General features: G+C 48.0%; 1 protein-coding gene across 1 annotated transcript in view; it reads right to left on the bottom strand.

Moving 5' to 3' along the window:
* Positions 1-21,980, bottom strand: part of LOC119402558 (uncharacterized) — a 40,526-nt gene extending 18,546 nt beyond the window's left edge. Inside the window, exon 1 of the mRNA XM_037669707.1 lies at positions 20,928-21,980. Coding sequence (XP_037525635.1) covers positions 20,928-21,980 — 1,053 coding nt within the window. The remainder of the gene's footprint in view (positions 1-20,927) is intronic.
* Between the last annotated feature and the right edge of the window lie 242 nt (positions 21,981-22,222).

The following is a 22,222-nucleotide window of genomic DNA, read 5'->3' as shown; positions in this document are numbered from 1 at the left end:
TCAAGGTGGCGTCGCCACCCACATTTTCTCTGCGCGATTTCTCGCTTACTAAGCGTCTTCTCGCAGCAGACGCGGTGTTTTTGGTATCGTGAAGAGCAGTTTACTAATACTAAAAATCGTTTTTCTCTATAGTGTCTCTTTAAACCGACGAACCGACCAACCTCGCCACCGTTGCTCCACATTTCGCTACCTCTTACAATGTAATAATCTCATCTCGGTCATTTCTCTGCAGCATGGAGGTGGAGGAGGTAGGCTGAGCTGTCCAAACGAGGGATGTTGTCCATCGTCCTCAGCTCCGAGTTGGAGGAGCACAAGGAGACCTGTTTTTACAGGTATGCGAATGACAGGAATACCTCACTATAAATGAGTCTATCATGTGCACTTTCATTACGTGGCTGTCTGTACCCCAAAGTTAGAGCAGCGCTTCACTTTGAGATGTGCACGGACGGGCAGAATGTGGACAGTTTTTGCGCCATACCTCGGGAGAAGTTCTCTATGTGCGCTTCCTTCAAACTGTACTTGCATCATTTGCACTACATCTTCGGTGTATATGAAGGTCGGAGAACTTCTTTATTTTGTTCTTTTGGGAATGTTTCGTTGCTACGATGGCTATTTGTACTGACGCGAATCAATTAGCTTTCGGTTGCTTTAACACCTACTTTGTATATGCAAGCGTCCGTCTGGGTCCATAGCTTCCCTTGCAAGGTCTTTATCATGTATATGTTGGAAAGGCGACATCATGCAGCCCTTCACACTAAAGACTCAACCCTCGAGACTATAGCGCATGCGTGGCTCTCCATCAGGTTGCGCACCCCCATCAACGTTTTCCACCTGTGTCGTTATGACTCATGTTTTAAGCATGGCAAACTCCGCCGATCCGTAGTCAAGGCACCCGTGAACATGTGAGCCAAATGTGATTGCACTGCGCGCAGCAGGTAACTGGCAATTTCGTTTTAACAGTAGCACAAAATTGGTCGCTCTCATCTACGCACTCTATGTTGTCGAAGGGACGGACTTCATATTTGTAGAAACGGATACGGTCATTGGCTGATTTTACGATCGTGAGAGCATCGGCAGTAATATTTCTATTCTTTGGTTCTTGTTCAATAAAAATACATTTATGTTTACTTGTCCGAAAACACCGATAAAATAGCCATCGTTGTATTTTCTGTGGCATTCAACGATCGGCTGCTTGTTGTTTTGGGTTTTCCTACTTTCAAGTCGGTTGGCACACGGCGTACTACATGCCTGCTCCACTTCCCCTCTCACCTCCCCCTCTCTCATTCCCCTCTCCCCTTTCCCTCTCCCCTCCCCCTTTCCACTCTTCCTCTGAAACGCGGGCTAGACATGCCGGAATTCTCTCCTGCGCAACGCCGCGATGAGTTCGAGCGCATGCGCGTGCCCTCCCCTTCTCTCTTCTCTCCTACGCTGCCCCCCTTTCGCCCGCCCGTCTACCGCGTTTCCCGCTCACCCTGTGAGAATTAACGGCCAGGCTAGATGGAAGATTTAATGCGCGTAGCGTCCCTCTTCGCGTTCCACGAACCGAGGTCGGTAGCATGCCCAACGAACGCCAACGGAACGCGATCGTGCAAGTGCGCCGGCTTCGCATCGCCTCATGGTCCCCTTTAGCGGGAGATGGTGTAATTTTTATTTACACGTCGCCTGGTATAAACAGGAATGCCAGAACGGCGCCCCATGACATTCGTACAGTGCAATACTGAACCGAAACCGAAACACAACAATGAGCTCGTGCAGAGGGCACGGAGGAAGGCAAGTTTCAGCGCAGCTTAAGAAACTAGGGTCTCTAGAATTACGTATCTATGTATTTTCCATTAAAGGAACACACCACCTAATACTTACCTAGCGATGTAGCGCCTCAGATGTGCGTAATGTTTGCTTTTTGAACAACAATGTACACAAGTATGAACATAGTCAGCCGTTCAAGATGGCTGGCCTATGGGCAAGTGGTTCAACTTTGGCCGGGTGGCTGAAACGAGTGACGGGCAGGGTTGCCAGGTTTGGCTACTTTGCGCCAATTTGGCTACTTTTTTAGGCCGGTGGCGGCAGAAAAAGTGTGTTGGCTACTTGGCTACTTTTTGGCTAGTTTCTTGTTGCCTCAATTTGAACCAAATTATCAATAGCTTGTGACGTCTCAGCCGCTGGCGTTCGAGTATGCGGTGTCAAAACATGGTTATCAAGGCGTGTTACAAGCTCCCGAAATTGAATTTGGCGCTCGCATTATACAAAAGAAAAGTCTTATGCATAAGTGGCTGGAACTTGGGAAAAAAACTGTTGCATGGCGTCTCATTTCGCAGACCACCTATTGCTGAACGTGACATTAAACTAATTGAAAGTGAACAGGACAACCGAAAGCGCTCCGCATTCAAGGTGCTATGCACTTGTCGACATTAGAAATCGGATATCTGACGAACTGCTTGTGTCGTTTCCAAGAATCAGGGGCGGACAGCGACTTGAGAATATTAATTACTCGAACTTCGTCATCACGCGAGAAACGATTGCCGAAGTGAGTACAATTTATGCTTCAATCACAGGAACTGACTTTATGCACACTTATGCAGCACTAATTTTTATTGTCGGTGGTACTTGTAGCCCTTTCAAGAAAAGCCACGCAAGGCGCGCGAAGAGGACGTCATTTCTGCAACAGCGTAAGAAACTTCATCATCCGGCACGAAATGATTGCTAAAGTCAACAATTTATGCTTTATTCTCAGAAATTATGATTTTGAAGGGTTTCTGGTGTACTTCTGTACGTTTCCACCAAAACGCTACTGAATTTAGTCATTTGAATAACAAAGTCGCAGTCATTCTCACACACGTGTGGCTACTTTTGGCTACTTTTATTGCCCTTGGCTCAAGTTGGCTACTTTCTGGCTAGTTTTTTCCGATTTATTGGCTATTTTTTGTTTTTTCGACCTGGCAACCCTGGTGACGGGCCAACGAACAGAAAAACAGACCAAATTTCTACGTTTAAGTTCCCCAAGAAAGACTATCGTCTATAAAATATGTTTCTTTTTCAAACCGCGAGTATGCTCGTCATCGTATGCTTTGACAAACTGGGCACTTAGCGAGCAAGAGGTTCTCTCTACTATTTCTGAGTGTTCTGCTCATGAATTCGCATCAGAATGCATTGTCTCCATTGGACTACTATCATCAGGTCAAGTGGACGCAGGGCAGAGCCCGCACGTGCCACGTACTAGTAGAGCTTGGCCGATCGGCTTATAGCCACTGTACGTCTGCCGGTCTTGCTCGTACGCAAGCGCTTCATGCGCATAGTAGATAGCGTGGCCACTACGCCCACATGCCGATAGCAGTCTCGTCGTCCTCATGGCACCTTTCAGTGCGCTCGTCGCGACAGAACAAGGTAAAGACCAACCCAGAGTGCCGACGCATTCCTGTAACTCTTCTCGTGCTTGATGAATATCGAAAGTACCCGCGTAAATCAAATGGGGAAGCACTAAACTGTGATAATCACTTCGCAGGATGACTAGTTCACCACATGCCGATAGTACGCTGTTCATCACACCGGCGTGTACCGGCGCGTTCATAGCAAAAAAATCTAAGGAAACTCTGAAATGGATGAGCATGTTTACATAGGTTGTTCCCTCTTTGTCATCCACTCCCCCTCCTCATGCCACTTTTCAGTGCGCTGGTCGCGACAGAACAAGTTAAAAATCAACCCATAGTGACGGCGAATTCCTCTTACTGCTTCGGACGAAAGCAGCTCGGTTTCGACGAAGAGCGGAGGCACAGAGGAGCGCCGACTTACAACTGAGTTTATTTGCACGTCAACAGGTCTTTTTATGCACCATGCATGGCTATATCGCCCAAGAATGACAAGAAAACAAAGATGTTGTAGGCAAACATATTCGCATGTTTGCAAGGTGGAAGTGCATCGATGTGCGCCAATATTACAGAAAGTAAACTGTTTTAGCGATGCGAACACCGACAGCACTGCATTGCGCTTCGAAAACGAGCCTTCAGATTAACACGAATGAACAGGCGCACGGCGTGTAATAGCTAACTCCTGGTGATCAATAAAGTACGTCAATAGACGAACATGTGACCGACAAAAATACGGCAAAAACACGTGACCATGAAATGACTAAAGCTAACAATCTAGAGAATAGATCTCGGCGTCAGTCAGTAAAACCAAAGGCTTGCGCGGGAACTTAGCGTTCGCGCTGTTCCTGCAGGCATGATTTTAGTACTGGCGGAAGCGCAGCTGTTCAATTAGAGGTGCGCTAACTGGGAGTCGACTCCCTTCCCCCGAGATGTTGAGGGACAAAAATGTCAGGTGGTTGCGGCTCTTCGGATAGATCCTAGGATTAAAGCAGGAAGACTACGGCCGGGGTAGCCCTATGGCACTCGGAAGCTTCGAGAGGTCGTGGTCCCGAAAATGTTAAAATGGATAAAAAAACAAACAAAAACAGTGGTAAACACAGGACACAGTGCGAGGAAACAACGGGACACTCACTGTGTCCTGTTTTTACCGCTGACTTTTTATCGATTTTGAAATTGTACCAACTAGCCCCGTCCAACGCCTTGGTACCGAAAATGTTTGCGCACCTCTGCGCTAGGGCGTAGCTTGGGTTACACCAGAGTTTGCGCAAATTATAAAAGAGTGGTGAGCTCGCGCAGGACGAGAGAGCAAAGTGCGCAAGCACTTTAGGTGGTTCATACTTGTAGTAAACAGCTGACCCTGTAATCACTCGGCGTTGACGAAACAAAGTGTGCAGCATGTAGACAAATGTGGACACGGAACTAAAATCGAGGCTATTTATTTTCATCTTAGATCTGGTCGTCGTTGCAGTTTTGTGCGAGCGCTGTTGCGACGGAAGCGCAATGTTTGTTTCGGAAAGAACCATAAACAACGAAAGGGGTTGTAGCGAATGAGGTAGACTGATGGTGGCCGATCGTGACCGTGCCGTCGTCGGCGCCACATCACTTGAAATGAAAGACGAAGCGGGGCCGATCGTAACACGTTTATTCTCGCCCGCACGATATGGCGGTAAGGTTAAACCTTACTGTCCCAACGTGGGAGCCCCCCTACGTCAACTTAGGGTTGTTCTTCAGGACCCGAATAAAGTTCATCATACCATACGTCAAGCTCTTGGCATGAGCCGCGCGAGCGGCGAGGTAGAAACGATCATGGTGAGCGATGATGATGATGCAATAAGGTCGTTGCTACGCGCGACAATTTCAAGCAAAATACTTGGTGGCGGCAAATCGACATGACACGAAGCCGCCAACAAATAACCACGCCGCCCGGCCACTCGGCCGAAGTTTCCACGGCGAGTGGCCGTGTATAATTCTAAATGTTCTGAGCATTTTGCAAGTACACGGGCTGAAAGTTGATCTTGTTTGAAGCTGTTTGTATGCACCCGAATTACTTTTTGCTCGCACCGCATTGACGGCTCGTTTTATGTGCGTCTTGTAACACGAGGTGCGCACTTTAGAGTATTTAAGAGGCCTCGCCCACTGTACGCTACTAATCATTCTGCTCGGTTAGCATCGCGTGATGAAGCCGAGAATGCCCACCCTCTGGGTCTCTTCCTGATTGGACTGTGGGGACTTCACACAACTATCGCTTCATTGAGCAAGCGTAGATGACAAGCGTGCAACAAGCTCTCTAATGGTTTCCGAATGATATTCTGCAATATGCGAATGACCTGGAGCCGTAAGAAGCGCTTTCCTGTGTCGTTCTTTCCCTTGGACATTAGAACTTATTGCACAGTCATCGTCTCAGACGGGTCTTTTTTTTCTTCTCAAGGAAGCATCAGTGCCCCTTGGACGGCTGCACGATCAGGACGTCGCCCGCATGCTTCAAGGACCACCTACTGGCCCTCCATCAGTGTGAGATTTCCACAGGTAAGAGTCTCGGCACAATAGCAGTGCACCAAGTGCATTTCTTGTACAACACTGAGAGAGAGAGAAAAAAAATAAACGTTTATTGCGAAACAGAGTTCCGAGCGATGCTCGGTATCACCTTAAGGTGGGAGGGCTCCCTAGTTGAGGCACCCTCTGGCTTCAACTGCCCTCTTGGCCCTGATGACAAGTTGACGATGGTCTTCCACGTCCTCGAGGGCGAGCTCGGCCTCCCACGTTTCGGTTAGGTGGTCGTCGTTCGTATTTGGTGCTGGATTGACGTCCGTCTCCGGTTGAATATTGAGGTTTAGACTGAGGTAAAACAAATGTCTTACTCCATGCACTATTCTTGGTGTCACCGCAGAACTCCACAGTGGACGGTTTGTGCATCAAATATATTTTGTCCTAAGCGCAGAGTATATTTGAGTGAGTGTGAGCGTGCTCCACCTTTATTGCCGAATCACGGTCCAGTATGCCCATTTGAGCATTCCTATCAGCCTTATGTCTGCTCACGTTTATACTCACGCCTACTCACGCATATTTCAACGCACTAGTGTTTATATGCCTCTTTAATATTCGCTGATCAGAGACGTGTGTTGCAGAGGGGCAGGGATGCTTTGACATCCGTCTGCAAACTCCCTCAACATTTTCATGAAAATTAACGTCATTGAAAGGACTGATAAATCGCATTTCAAGGTACGAGATCAAAAGGCTGCACTTATAGCATCGAATATGTGAGAGATTGGCGTTGAATAGCAATACCATCATTATCAAAAATGCTCATTACACGCTAACGCACTAAAAAGTCGGCTCACTCACTCTCACACCGAATCATATTGGGCCGTGAGTCGGAGTCCTAGTGAGCCCAGTTGAGGAACATTTTGGTGAGTCTGAGCCCGAGCGAAGCCTAAGCGCAAAATATATTTCTTCAGTGAATCAGAGCGAGCTCCACGTTTAATTTTGGCCGACCTACGCCTTCAACATTTACGTGGTACGCGCTAGAGTTAGTCTGTGCGTTCCCCTTGAACGACAGGGTTGCTCGTTTCATAGACGGTCGCCGCTCGCGCCCCCTTTCAATAAGCGCGCTCCCGTGTGCAATATCATCCTTTGAGGGAAAGCCAACTTCACAACTGCGCTTGTGTTGGCGGCAGAGTTGCCAGTTTCGCTTATAATAAGCGGATTTGGGCTTCTTTTTTTCCCGAGTTGCTTGTAGGATTTTCCACTCATTTGTCGCGTTTTTGGGCTTATTCGCATTTTAAGTGCTGATCACATTAGGGGTCCAGGCTGTAGTATGCGGTCATCGCTTTGCGTAACGCAGGCAAACGCAGCAAGAAGTAGAGAGAGAAAGAAAGAGAAAAAAGAGGCAGAAAAATTGAAGTAAATAGAAATAAAGAGAGAAAAAAAATACAGAAATGAACTGGAAAAGAGAAAAAGAACGAAAGAAAGGCAGGAGGAAAGAAAGAGAGAACCGAAGAGAAACAAAGAAGGCTGCCCAGCTCCGCACTTCCTTCTGGCTTGGCAACACTAGTTCGAAACTGCCTTAATTTTCTTTCTGCAAATATATTTATTCAATAACTACATTTGCAAAACAAAAGCTCTATTTGTGAACGTGAGGAGCAGCAACTTGCTGCTCCTCACGTTCACAAATATAGCTTTTGCATATGACTTTGTGTAGCTGAATGTTGTAACCCAGCATACGCTGCAGTATGAAGCAAACATTATTCACGCAGTGGCGAACGTGCATTAAGGAGAGTGGACTACCCTGGAACTATGTTAAAAAGTAAATATGTGGTTTCTCTCACACTTGCGCATATATCCGCTGTAACAAATGAATAACGTTATTTTTTACATTCTCTTCGTAATCGAGCGAATTCTTGTTATAATTAAAGAATATTTTCAAGTTTGAGAAAATTTATTCAACTTCGGCTTCTTTTGGACTTCTTTTGAGCGGATTATTTGCTTGCTAACTCGGCAGCATCTGGCAACCCTGGTTATTGGCCGCCGCGGCGCGGGCATAACCACCCTTGTACCGCCGCGCCACCGCTATCACGAGCAGTCCGCTGGTGCGGCACAGCTGAATCTTTCCTAACAGCTGTGATGGTGTGTTGACCTGTCACTGATGCGAAAATTTTGGAATTAGTTGTGGAGACGTCAGACGCAAAACATTGCTATTATAGCAACGCGGCTTGAAACAGCAAAAAAAATGGATTTGGCGCTTCCTTTCAAGCGTGCTGCCATGAAACAGAACAGGCGTCATGTCAGAGGCGTCAGCGATAGTAACGTCAGTAGGTTCCTCACTGCTTTTAGAAACGTAAGATGTGTCATCATCGATGAAGTAGGCATGCTTTCATCCGACATTCTGTCCGAATCGACTGCTGGCTCAGTTAAAAGCCGTGCAAACCAGGGTGAAGGAACGATATGTTTTTTTATTTCGGTTTTACGTTCGTTCCACCGCAAAGAGTTCCTTTTCGTTTCCGTTTCGGAACGAAAAAAAATGTGCCGTAATTGTTCGTAACGTTTTTTTTATGCAAACAGTTGAAGTTATGTTAATTATAAAAACATTAAATTTGTGATATATCTACTTGCCATCCTCTTAAGAAAGTGGGACAGGGGTAAAACACGCCCTTCCCACGTTCTTCAGAGGAGCGGAAATAACTGTACCACGAATTTCTACCAACTAGCACAAACCAGTATACCGTTCAAAGTCACTATATCTATTTTCGCAAAAGTCAATTACCATTTCTTTTAGCGGGCTCAGTGCTTTGTGACAAGGGAGTGAGCACAATCTAAGAAGCAGCACGTCATGGAGTGTACTGTCTGATGTGCGAGACCGCTGTTCTGATAAAAAAGTCACCTTGCCTGCGCGGAGCAGCACAATCACGGCGAAACCTGGAAGAGCGGCCTTTCTAGACCCCGTTGTAGACTTTTTCGGGGCAAATGATACACAAGTACACTTGCGAAGTACCCACTACGCCATGTAATTTTTTTGAACTAGGGAAGCGCCCACTATGACTTTTTTCCTCATTCTTCGGAGAATAGTGGCTACACATCTTTAAGGCATTATGGGCACTGTGTGATGTGGCTAATGACGACGAGGAATTATGGCTGAGCCCTCTGTAATGTGTTGGAAGCACTAAATGAGCGACTCGTTACGCAAATCGCATTGGGTGACGCCAGGTTGTTAGTTTACTCTCGTGCCACGCTATGTTACATATGAAAACACGATTCCTCGCCCGGCATGACGCCAGTATAGAGTGTTATTTGCGAAGGAGTTACAAGCGCCAGCGTGGAATTGTGGTGAAATACTCGACCGACACGCAGAGGGCGCGGGTAAGAATCCCATCCGATCCAAGAAATTTCTTTCTTATTTCATTTTTTTATTTCACGCGATATTGCTTACAGGCACCGGCGGCGACGGACAAGTATGGCGCCAAAATCGGCTGTTGCGATCTCATAACAGCTGTAGCTGGAAGAAACTTCAGCGCCGGCAATGCCCTCTGCACGGTGGCCTGCGTGACAGGCGCGCAATAGTCCACTTGCGTCAATATAAACAACTCTGTTTGCCACTGTATTCGATTTTCGCACAATTTTAACATGTATTTGAGTCGGAAGTCCTGCCTGAGGTACGCGCTATTACTGTACTCTGAGATATGCATAATTGCTCACGTTACATGACCTGAGTTCCGGATTCCCAAGTTTTCTCGTGAACGGAAAAAGCATTTAAAAATTTAGCTTTCACTTCGGAACAACGTAATATATAAAGTTTCCGTTACGTTTTCGTTCCGGTCAAAAATATTGTTTTCTTCCTTTGTCGTTTTCGTTCCGTTCCGACACACTGGTACAAACGCGATCAGCCAGTCGGTAGGTTCGACCTCATCATGTCAGGTGATCTGCGTCAGTTGGAGCCCGTGCGTTCCAGTGAAGTGTGTAACCGTGCGAGGAACAACAACAAAGTCTTCCGTTACGAAGTGGCACCACCTTCCCGCTGCGTGATGGGGTACGGCTAAAGGGCGCCGCATTCTCCATCGGTCTCATCAAGAGCTCGAAACCGTCCAAGTGGGGCTCATCGAGAGCCTCACCGCCAAGATGTCATTGTTTGATGCAAGGAAGCAGAGAGAGGAGGACTTCCTAATGCTAGAAGTCATTTGCCATGCAGCAAATAGTGTACCGGAAAATCATAATTTCTACAACACTATTGCTTTACTTTACCTCATACGCTGTTATTCATTGTAACGAAGATGCTGCTTGTAATGCTCGGTACGCACTGACACTTTGTGCATGTCACATTTCCTTCAGATAATGAAACCAGCCGCGCCCCAAACACATTAGTGCTGTTGAAATGAACTTGCCATAGTTCAAGTCAGTTCCCAAACCATCCTTTCTGGATTAGGAAGAGGAATGACAACGGATCGGCATGGTGTTCATTGCAGGTGTTCACCTTAGGATTACCGTAAAATTCCGAGCAAGCGCTCCCGCCTGAGCCAGCGCCCCCTCCCGTTATCGGGAGATTGGAAGTATGCGCCAAAGACCCGCAAGCCCCTTCCCCCCCACCCCTTCCCCTCCTCCCCAGCGGCCATTTCTTTATTCAAGAGCAGCGCTTGTGTAAATAGAACCACAAGAATGAGTACACTGAATGCGTATCACATGTTGTTTATGAAATTCCGCTGTCATGTGGCAGGTCGTATATCAGTCATCGTTCACCGGGTGGGTCCTACCTAATGCACTAGATGATTCGGAGGATGGTGCGCTGCGCGCCAGGCCCTCCGGTGTCGGCGATGTACAATAAGAAAACCGCAGGTATCTGTGGGCCGAGTACGCGGACTCAACTTTTGCGTCCGACTCCGAGGAGTCGTTGGACGAGTTTGACAGTGACGAGGGGGAATAAAAACAGTAAATAAAAAAAAGCTTTTCATTAGAAACATGGATTTACATTTTTCATTTAGGGTGTCTCTCCCGCCACCATCTTGAATTTCAGTCCAGGACCGAGCAAGCGCCCCCAATCAAATCTGGTCGGATTATCCTTCAGCGTAGGGGGCGCTTGCTCGGCATTTTACTGTACACATAAAACTTCCGGCTTGCCTTATTTTGAGGCACCTCGGTTTCCTTTTTGCAACGGCTTCCTCATTTGCTTTCGTAGATTTCTTCAGCATAACTTCTACATTCTATTAATACGCCAGGCCTCATAAAAAATGCCATGCTCAGGCCGTTGCACGTGAATACTGGCGCAACTTTCGTAAAATCAAAATGGAATGGGGAAGAGCAATGCGGCTACTGAAAATAAATTGTCTATTTCTGCACGAAATATTGCGAAAGTTCACACCGGTATGTTTCCTTTGTGCTGATTAATTTATTAAGCTTTGTGCCGTGCGAATATTTCGAGAATTAAAGCTGCTTTGCGAGTCGAATGCAGAACAATTCGAATCGAATATACGAAGCTTCATAATTCGCTCACCCTTATTTCGTATCTCCATTCAAAATTCTTTGCTGCCTTTGTGTCGTATGCCAATCAACGTCGCTGTTCATCTCCTCTCTGTTCATCTCCTTCAGCGATGGGATAGACTACCGAGTTTTCTTTTTTTTTTCATTCATTCTCTCCCTCTTAGCTTCTCTACAACGTGCTCAACCGGCCTCTTTTTGCTCCGCTGTTTCAGCAGGCTTTTAATTTGCTTGAGAGTTCGCAGCCAGCCTTCCAGCTATATCTAGCGGATAATTGGAAACAGCTTGTCGCTTGCCAAGGTGCTAATCTGGGCACTCAGGTAGTCCATTTTTATGAACAGGAAAAGTGCACTGGAGACGATCCCTCAATGAAGGAACACAAAAATACACATGTGGCGCTACTTTCAACGGTGTATTTTGTGATCCCAATACTACTTATACAGGAAAACATCTGGTGCTCAGAAGTGACAGAACATTGCTAGGTAGCATCACGGGCACTAACAAAATGAATTGTTTTTTCAGTCAGCGCGACAGACGGCTACTATTGGACTTTGACACCCATCTTTTCAACCTTCCCCGCTTCTATGATCTCGCATGCAAGCTTATTCCTATTTCTTACTAGAATTATGCACGTGTAGAACAAAGGCAACGGCAACTGCACTTCTTACAAAGCATTGCGAGGAAACCACCTGCCACGTTTTTAACACATGCAATGGTGTTCACGCAGACGGTCATTAAGGCAGCGACCGGTTTGTACGACCTAGCAATGACCACAAGGTAATGGGAGACAATGCACCATACAGTCAGCACAATCAACAAACGTTTTCTTGTGATTCGTTTTGCGCCCGCAATGTTTGTTTCCATTTCGTGTTTTAATCTTGCACGGCTTTTCCAACTTCTTTGGTGCTGGAAAAAGCCCACGTTCCTAGGCTCGCTGAGGAATCCTCTTCAAACTATGGGAAACAGTATGCACGTAAGGTCACACCCTCATGCGATTCCCTTGATCAAATGTTCTGACCAAGGGAATCGTCAAATTAGATCAAGGGAATGATCAAATAAGTTTGTTTTCCTGGTGTCCGTTATGCTGCCTAGTAATATGTCGTTACTACAGCGCCGCATGCAGATGTGCTCATGCTTTGCTATATTAGTAGAGTCGGGATCACAGAATAAACTGACTGTTGAAGGTAGCGCTATGTGAGTGCGTGTGTGTTCCTTCGTTGTGTGATCGTCTCCAGTGCGCTTTTACCGTTCATAAAAATTCTCGCTTGCGCTGAAGCGCACGCACAGACTGCGCAGCCGACGCGTCATCCATGGCGAGACTGAGTGACTCAGGTCGAGGAAGGAGCCGTTAAACCTTCGGCTACTCATGTGGCAACGCAGCGATGAGGCTCCGAACGAGCGCGGCAGCAACGCCTCTCGGCAACGGATGACGTGTCGTGACTTGGGGCAACAGAGACTCAGAGACGACAAAGCTCCCGATAGGCGCAGCTGCAGCTGTAGCGTGTGAGCTGGCACAGGTTCGTGATCAGTCTTGTTTTGAATGTTTTTTTTGTCGACTAAGGAAATTGGTAGGGGTATGCGAATAGTGAAATTTCATCTCGAATCGAAGTCGAATCGCATAGTGCCGAAGAGTTACCAAAAGTATCGAATATCGAATCCAATATCGCGTACATAAGATGTTATTCAAAATTGAAAGAAACAACAAAGAAATGCGATCTGTGAATGTTTTCGAGCACATGACATGATGAGTGACAGTTACAGAAAGGCTACAAACTGTCATGTAGAAACAAGCTGTTCCAAATGGCCTGGCTTCAGGCTCTCTCGCCGTGATGTAACGGTGATTCCTGCACTTGAAAACATGCGCTCACTGGGCACCACAGAAGCAGGGATAGGAAGGTAACACAAAGCAACTTTGGCGATGCCTGGATAAGGTGCCGTTTTACGCTCTTTTCAATTTTTTAAAGCGTCAGCTCTTCTTGGGATCAGGGGCTAATTCAAGTATTTTCGCAACTCTTGACTGTGAGGTCAGAGGTCAGTGTGCTCGTCATTTTTTCACACTCGCAGTTCGGCGGTCTCCCTGACCGTTCCCGGGCCATGTCTGCTAAAGCCATGGCGTGCGGAAATGACATAATATTAATAAACATGGCTCGCTTTCGAACCACGATATCGCTGAAACGTTTAACGAAATAGCCATTTTAACGACGTTACTGTTACTTTTGCCACCTCACCCTAACCAACTTGCAACATTCGCCTTTCTCGCGTTTTAAATATTCGTCCTGTTGAATTATCAGAAACATTGAATACTAGCTAATCGAAAATCGAATCGAAATATTCGATTAGGTATTATTCGATTCGAATTCGAAACTCCAATATTCGCACACCCCTAGAAATTGGCTCCTGTATTTCTGGCTCGCACCTCAAGTTTTGCGTCCTTTTTTTTGCCAATGCAGGTCGGACGGGCCTTGCGTTGCGTTTGCGCTGTGGCGCATGAATGTCATTGTCACGGGATAAATCACATTAAAATATATACCTTAGTAGAGCTTTCACTCAAACAAGGACGTTCGAATTCGCTCCCATGGCCACGAGCGTGGTGGCTAATGACCTCAGGTTTTGCACATACAGACGAATACAAGAAGATGAGCAGGTAAATACTGACGCCATTGATTGGGTTGGTGACCACTGGTGCTGTATCCCGGGCATATATGAGTTTGCGACCAAGTGTGTCGCGAACGGTCGTAAATGGACGCTTTGGTGGCAAAGCGACTGCTTCTACTCAGTCGCTCGCTGCCCCATTTTTGCCTCGCGATTCAGTCTTAAACATCTGAACCAGTCGAATGTGCAAGAGCAGGACATCAGCCTATTCTACGTGATACTGGTGATAATGAGAGCATTCAGTCTGAACGTAACCATGAACGACAATGAAGATGATGACAAACTCGATGAATTAAAGCTGCGGGCAATCTAATGGACTTGAAATGGTTATAATGAAGGTGGTGATGAAAGCGTTGTACATGAGGGTTACGCGTTGACGATGGCGATATTGAACGATGATGATAAAATTGCTGAATCAGAGCCGTTAGCAAGCGGCCATGTGAACATTTATGATCATGGTGATATTCAACACAATGTATTTTCAAGCTACGCGCCCGGGTCACTTTGTACGCCCTCCCAATTGTTCGTGGCAAAACAAAATAAATGTGCGGCGGAGAGCGCGTGCGTGCTTGACCCAGGCCATAATAGCTGTGCGCGACTAACGCGGGACGCAACCAAAGGAAGAGAGGAAGTGTAGGTCTTTATAGCTGAACGAGGACTGTTCTCCAGAGCTGCTCCGGGACATTCGTTTTAGTTATCTCCAGTTTCCAACTCGGGCACAAGTTCGTCCAACTCACTATAGTTCATTAAATTGTGCTCTTGTACTGTGCGTTGCAAATCTGGTGGTGGTGCTGCGTAGGATGACCAGCCCTTCTCAAGTGACCGAACGCAGTCCGAAACCACAGCGACTTGAACACAACGAGCTGACTCCTATTCATCAGCGCTGCAGTCGACGCCTACGTGGTGAGGCTCCTGAGTTTCTACGTTTGTCTGATTCTCTAAGACCCTTAGCGGCTGTGAGCGGAGGCGCTACCGACATGACGGCTCAGCTCACGCCCCCAAACATTGCAGTAAATCAGCCAATGGAGCAAACCATTTCCAAGGCGACAGCTCCGAGGACGCTGAGGACTGGCTTAAAAACTTTGAACGTGTAGCAAAGGTTAATGGATATGAGGCCGATTGCAAGCTTGGAAGCGTTTACTTCACGTTTGAGGATAGCGCTCGAACGTGGTACAAAAACGACGAAGCTGTCTTCCTGTCATGGGATGACTTTAGGCGGGAGCTGCTCGCAGCTTTCCTAAAAACAGACCGCAGAGAGAGAGCCGAAGCTGTCCTTCAAACAAAAAGCCAGCGCTGCAACGAATGTGTAGCCATGTATGTGGAAGACATGCCTCGCCTATTCCGCCTCGCGGATCCAAATATGAGCGAAGACAAGAAGCTGTGTCATGTGATGCGAGGCGTAAACCAGGAACTCTGCCGTTCTGGTCCAGAGGCCGTCGTGCGCCGTCGCTGAGTTTTGTTCAGAGGAGAGTAGAATGAGAATATTGCTACAACAGCGAGCAAGCATATACAGGAGACAGGGGCATCACTACTCTGGACACATTGCCACCAGTCTTCGGAAACAGCATGGAAGTACGGCGGGAGCCAGTACGCTCTGTGGTACGAAAATAGCTACAGAAGCAGCGGCATGACCAGTACGCTCCAATGCTTTCTTCATTGGCCGACCTGATCCGCGAGGAGTTTAGACAGGTGACACGGGAACCTCAGCTAAACGCGCTGCATGAAGCGCCTCTAGAGCAGCGACCGAGGGTGTCTTATGCCGATGTGTTACTGCCAGGAGGTCCTGGGCGTGCGGACGTCGCAGCCACTACCCCTATACAGCACCGGCGTCCCCAAGCACACTGCAGCCACCACCCGAGAGGAGACTCAGGAAGAGCGATGTCTGGCGTACGCCTGATAGGATACCCCTTCGTTACCTCTATGGTGAGGCTGGCCACATCTTCCGCATGTGCCAGTGTCGCCAGGCAGAACTTTGCGATTTCGCTATAAACGCACCTGAACCACTAAATAGTGAGCGCCCCTCCGAAATCGAGGAATACCTCTTGAGTCGTCAAAATTCAGGTGGCTTTCAGAAACATCAACCTCGAGCAACGACGACGGGGCGGTACTGGTCGCCGAGCCCCCGCCTTTTAGCAAACTTTCCAAGACGCCGTTCGCCATAACCGCGACGGGAAAACTAGAGTCAGCAACGTGTGGAGGCAAGGGCTCTGTCGACGCTGACGCAGAACCACCTCTTTCGCTGACCCTGAACGACGATGACAGACTCGGAAACTGGTGCTGGGGCAGCGATGTTGCTTGAGATTTACGCGTGTTTATTGATGGCTACGAAGTCATTGCACTGGCGGATGCAAGCACAGGTTATTCAGTAATAAGTAACGAGATTCATAAAATACTGAATAAAGTGGTGACGCCTTGGAAGGGACCACAAGTTCGCACAGCAGGAGGCACCTCATCGAACCGACGGGAATATGCACCGCAAGAATCGGTTACGGGGTCTCACGTACGCCGCCAGCTTTATTGCGCTGCCCGAATGCTCAAGAGACGTGATTATCGGCATCGACTTCTTGCAAGCAAATGGCGCTGTAATCAAATTGCGAGAATCTTGCGTCTCATTCTCAACGAGGCACGCTACTGCAACATTCACGACTGAAGAAGACGTTGATGGCCTCTCTATTGCGGATGGCGACGTCATGATACCGCCGACATCGAGCATATCTGTCGCAGTTACCAGCAGAGCGTTCAGTGAATTCGAAGAATTTGCTTGCGGCAACACAACCTGATGTTTGAAAGAGATATCTGCATGACACAAGGCCTTCTTCAGCTGCGTAGTGGACGTGCCAACGTTTCCTTACTAACTTTGGAAATGTGATACAACACATTGCAAAGGGAACCGTCATCGCCAGTGTAAATGATTTAGTCCACGCTACGGAGCTGAACACTTCCGAACCCACAACCTCTGACTTACAAGATGTGGATTCTGTCCTTGCAGCTATCGATATCGAACCAGGTCTACTTCCCCATCAGCAGGAAAAAAATCGAGCATGGGAATGGGAATTCGCCGCATGTTTCTCGATGTCATTCAAAGTTCAACGTACACCCGACGCCAAACATCGCATCATTGTCAATGAGTCGGTAAGGTCTATGTACCAGCATCCCTAGCGTGTGTCACGAAAATAAAGAGAGGATATAGGAAGTCAGGTGTAAGAAATGCTCAATTTCGACAGTCATTCAACCGTCAGAGAGTCCCTGGCCTCACCTGTTGTCGTTTTCAAGAAATATGATCAGAGCTTGCATTTCTGCATTGATTACCGGAAACTGAACGCCGTCACTAAACGGATTGTTAATCCTCTTCCAGGGATCGATGACACCCTGGATATGCTACGAGATGCGAAGTATGTTTCCTCGCTCGACTTTAAAAGCGGATATTGGCAGATCGAAGTTGACGAAAGAGATCACGAAAGGACGGTGTTTGTGACAGCGGTCGGTTTACACGAGTTTAAGGTTCTTCCCTTTGGACTTTCTTCAGCAGCCGCCACCTTCCAGCGTATGATGGACACAGTGCTGTCCGGTCTGAAATGGGAGACTTGTCTGGTTTATCTTGACGACGTCATAGTATTCTCTGCTACCTTCGACTAACATAAGGAAAGGCAGCAGGCTGTGCTCACAACTATCACGTCTGGAGATTAGACGATAAAACAGCAGAAATCCCATTTCGGCTTTCGTGAGCTCCTTTCTCTCGGCCTTGTCATCAGTGCGGAAGGCGTCCGCCCCATCGCTGCAACCTACAGGTCTCCTTCAGCCAGTAGAAACACCAGGGGCCCCATTCGCACAAGTGGAAATGGACTTACTTGGCCCATTTCCTACGTCATCGTCGGTGAGCATTGAGTCGTGGTTGCGAGCGACTATCAGACTCGATATGCCGAGACAGCGTCTCTTGTTACAGGAACAGCCGTTAAATTGGGTGAATTCTTGGGCACCAACATCGTGCTGCGGCATGGCGCTCCTTCAGGGCTAATCACGGACCGAGGAACCGCATTTACGACTGACCTGATAAAGTCCATTATGAAACTGACGCACAACGGTCATAGCAAAACGACAACATGTCATCCACATGAAAATGGACTGACAGAACGATTGAACAGAACGTTGGCCGATATGTTGTCGATATGCGTGGACATAGAGCACCGTACATGGGATAAAATATTACCGTATGCAACATTTGCTAATGATACCGCAATGCAACGCCTATGATACCGCAATGCAAGAGGCAAGCCGAATGACGCCGTTTCAGCTTGTTTTTGGCCGGACAGTCACCACACCTTTAGATGCTATGCTACCAGTTGATGAGGCGACAGAGAACAAATACGACGTGAGCGACTACATACAAAGAGCAGAAGAAGCAAGACAGGTGGCGCGATATCGCATTCACCAACAACACAAAGCCGACACGCATGGATACAATCTGTGACGAAGAGACGTCCAGTACGCACCGGGAGAGAAAGTGTGGGTGTGGATTCCCGTACGGGCTCGTGGCCTATTCTAAAAGCTGCTTCGCCGCTATTTTGGTCCATACAGAGCGCTCCGCCACCTTGGTTCGCCGGATTACGAAGTTGTTCCGGAGGGATATGAAATCTCATCACGACGGCGCCGTCACACAGAAATTGTGCATGTCGTCAGAATGAAACCTTACTACCACAGGCAATGAGCTATTGAGGACCCAACACTGCTTGACGATAACTGCATTCACCAAGAGGTGCAGTAAATGATCGCCTGCAAACCAGTTGGTAATCAGCATGTTGCGGGAAATCTCCTTTGCAGCCTTTATTAGCGCACTGCGCGATACCGTCCTAACATGGCGTACGTAAGAACAGTTCAAGCACTTCAGCCTCAGACCCCCTACTCCTCTTCTTCGTCTTTCTGTCCGCGCCGCGCACAATTTCCAACATCCTCCGCCCCGACAATTTCCCTAACGTTTCCCTAAAGTTCTCCTGGGGTAGTTTTCAATCGTCCGTATCGTCCTTTTCCAAAACCCTCCCCGCGACGAATAACGTTCAGCTAGAACATTCAACGTTATTTCTGTCATCGCGCAGAACTCACGAATTAGTAAGCCTCGTATAATCTGGTATAGTTCACGACTAACTGCCTTGAACGTCAGAGCTTTCTTTGAATAAAACAGAAATGTCAGAAATGCGTTAGCCGTTACGCCACCAGCATAGATCTAAGTGAACGGCTCTAACAACCACACATGGAAAAACAACAATGTAGGCTTTCACATTAAATCCCTTCTCACAAACACAGGCCCAGCAAAGTCGACGCCCCTGTCTTAAAACGGCTGTGATCGGGGCACTCTGTCTTTTGCAAGATGTGGTTTTGATGTCGATGTAGCATCCAGTCGGAATCGCTTGCACATTCACTGACAACTTTCTTAACACACTGGCGTCCTCTAAGAAGCCCGCACTTTCCACGGAGCTCAGCGAGTGTAGCGCCACCATGAAGAATGCGCCGATGCATGACGTTTCCTATGAGGTGTATTCTGTGCTTGTCTGGCTGTAGCAAAGCGCTGCCTCTCACGTCGTTCAAAGTCGTTGGCATGGCGAGGGAAGGTTTGGCACAAAGAACGTCTCTTTCCGCAATTCCCTCTTCAAGTTGGTGATTACAAGAGAACTCTCCTGTTCCGTACAAAGAGGCGTCAAACCTAACTTTGATTCTTGTTGTCTTTGATGCCTCGCGGATTACTTCTTCGGACGTTTTATCTTCGGCGATCTCCTCGGCATGTCTGTCTTTCTTGTGTTGCCTCATTGTTCTGTCGTAACGTTCAACTGCTTCCTTCTTTTGCGAAATGGCGACTATGTAATTATCAAGCAAGCTATACTCTGCTGATTTCCAGGGTACTTTTTCGCGACCATTTCGGAAATCGATTGTTTCGGTAAACCTTTCTAGGACGACGTCTTCTTGTTTCGGAAATGACTCTTCAACAATTCCAATAACATCCAGCTCCCAAATCCGTGGTAAGGGGTAAGAGAGGTCCTCCGTCTGGTGCACGTCTGTTCGTAGCACGGAGATATGGCTGCTGGTATATTGTTCGCCTTGTCCCTCGACGGACGATGGTCCTTGGAGAGTCCACCCCATGCTTGTTTTAATGGCCATTAACGCTCTGTTATCCGAGTCCCACCGGACTTCGCTGCTATTGGGCATGATCTTCCACAACTGGTCGGATCCAATTAGAAGACTTACTCCAGGTTCGCAGGTGACGCTTGGGAAGACAACTGCATCCGCCAATGGTTTGCCTTCTGCGACGATGACTGCGCGCAGTTTGTTCGTTTTCGGAGCTTCAATTATGTCGTCGCAGATGAAAGGAACGACGACGGCTTCTATCTGTACTGAAGTGTTGTCGTGTTGGCTCCGAAGCGTAACGGTGACAACCTTCGCGCGTCGAGTAAGTTGGGATCGCTGTCGTCCAAACGAGCTGATAACCAAATCCATTTCCCGAATCGGAGTGAGCTTGAGCTTCCTGCAAACATCCTCTCTCAGAAACGTTCTTTGACTGCCGTTGTCCAGAACACAACGTACGTAGCAGCAATGCGTCGGTGTCATCAGCCAAGCGCGACAAGTCTGAATAAGAACGTCGGTGGCGAGTCTAGGAGTCGTATTGTTCATAGCTACATGCATAGCAGCATCCGAAGTACTTTCGGTTTCTCTACCAGTACCTTCAGTAGCTCTTGAGCTCCACATTGTCGATACATGTCGACGTTTACATAATTTGCACTGCACTCTGCGGCGGCAATCTCGCACTAGATGTCCTTTCACTGTACATTTGAAGCAACGACCTTGCGCGGAGAGCAAACTACGTTTCTCTGCTATGCTTAGGTGGCTAGCGCATTCTTCGGTACTGTGTTGAGTTGCGAGGCAGAAGACGCAAGGGGTGAAATGAATGTTTGTCTTGTTATAAAGCACCGCGGCCAATGGAGGTGGCGCTATCTTCCGGGAGCTCTGGCTATCGTGGGTACGAGTCTCCATCAACTGTGGAGCCGTGATTTGTGCGCTTCTCTCTCGGCATTCCACTTCTATTCGAAGAAACTTCAGCAAACGCTCCATCTCTTGTTCCGAAGACTCTGGACTGTTGGCGGCAGTCGAAACTGTGTCCGACTCCAGGCTCTCCCTTTTATAGTAGTCAACTACAATGTCAGCAGGGATAGCTTTCAGCATTACCTCGCTCAGCATGGCTGCGTATGACATAGCGCTAACTCCAAGGTTCGCGAGTCCTCTCTGGTTCGCTTGTACTTCGTCGTACAGCTTCCGCAAGGCTGATACGTCGCTCGACGACCTGACGGGTTTTAGTGTGCGGAGCCTCTCCAGGTGCTTGTGCTCGATTAGCTTCGCGTTCCCAAATCTTTGTTTTAATATTTCAAGTGCGTCGCGGTAAGATGAATCTGTGACCTGAATTCCGGCGACGGCTTGAGCAGCGGCTCCGTCGAGTAACGACACAAGATAGTGGAACCGATCCGTGTTGGACAAGCTCGGGTTATCGTGCACGGAGTGCCGGAACATGTCCCAAAACGGCTGCCATCGAGTAAAACTGCCGTCAAAGCGCAAAAGTTCTAACTTGGGCAATCGTGCACCAAACTCACGTCGAGGTCGCGTCGGTTCCCTCTCAGAGGTCGCTGGTGGGTCCTCCCCAGTAGTGGTTGCAGGCGGATGCGCCGTCGAAGCCGGTGAGGAGACCTTGAGCCTGTTCATGTGGTGTTCGAGCAGGGCCAAAGCGCTGGTAGCAGCGTCTTCATATTCCATGACGGAATCGTAGTCTTCTGCCACCTGCTCGTATGTCAGGAAGGTTTCCAACTCGGCGTTCAGCGCAGCTAACTCCGTCTGGACCGCCTTTAACCGGCTGTGGAGGACGTGAAGCGTCGAAAGCTCGAACTGGCCTGACTGTACAAGCTGATTTACTTCATTCACAATCCTTGTACTCTGGGATCGACGCGACGCCCGCTTGTTCTTGGCACGCTCCATGACGGTCTGGTTGCAGGAAGACGTCCCAGATCGGAAGCGACAGCTCGTGGGATGAAGGCCGTGGCTTCTCGAGTCTTCGGCACCAAAATGTTGTGGGAAATCTCCTCTGCAGCCTTTATTAGAGAGTTTTAGTTTAGCGCGCGCAAACCTCTACGTACGCAACGCCCTGCGCGCTGCGTACGTTAGAGGTGAGGCTGTCTCCTACATTTTTAGTTTTCCGTACGCAACAACCGAAACGTGGA

The sequence above is a fragment of the Rhipicephalus sanguineus genome, chromosome 8 (assembly GCF_013339695.2).
Source record: "Rhipicephalus sanguineus isolate Rsan-2018 chromosome 8, BIME_Rsan_1.4, whole genome shotgun sequence".
In the NCBI taxonomy this organism is placed as follows: Eukaryota; Metazoa; Arthropoda; class Arachnida; order Ixodida; family Ixodidae; genus Rhipicephalus; species Rhipicephalus sanguineus.
Note: the sequence above shows the minus strand (reverse complement) of the source record. Positions and strands in the feature narration are given on the sequence as shown.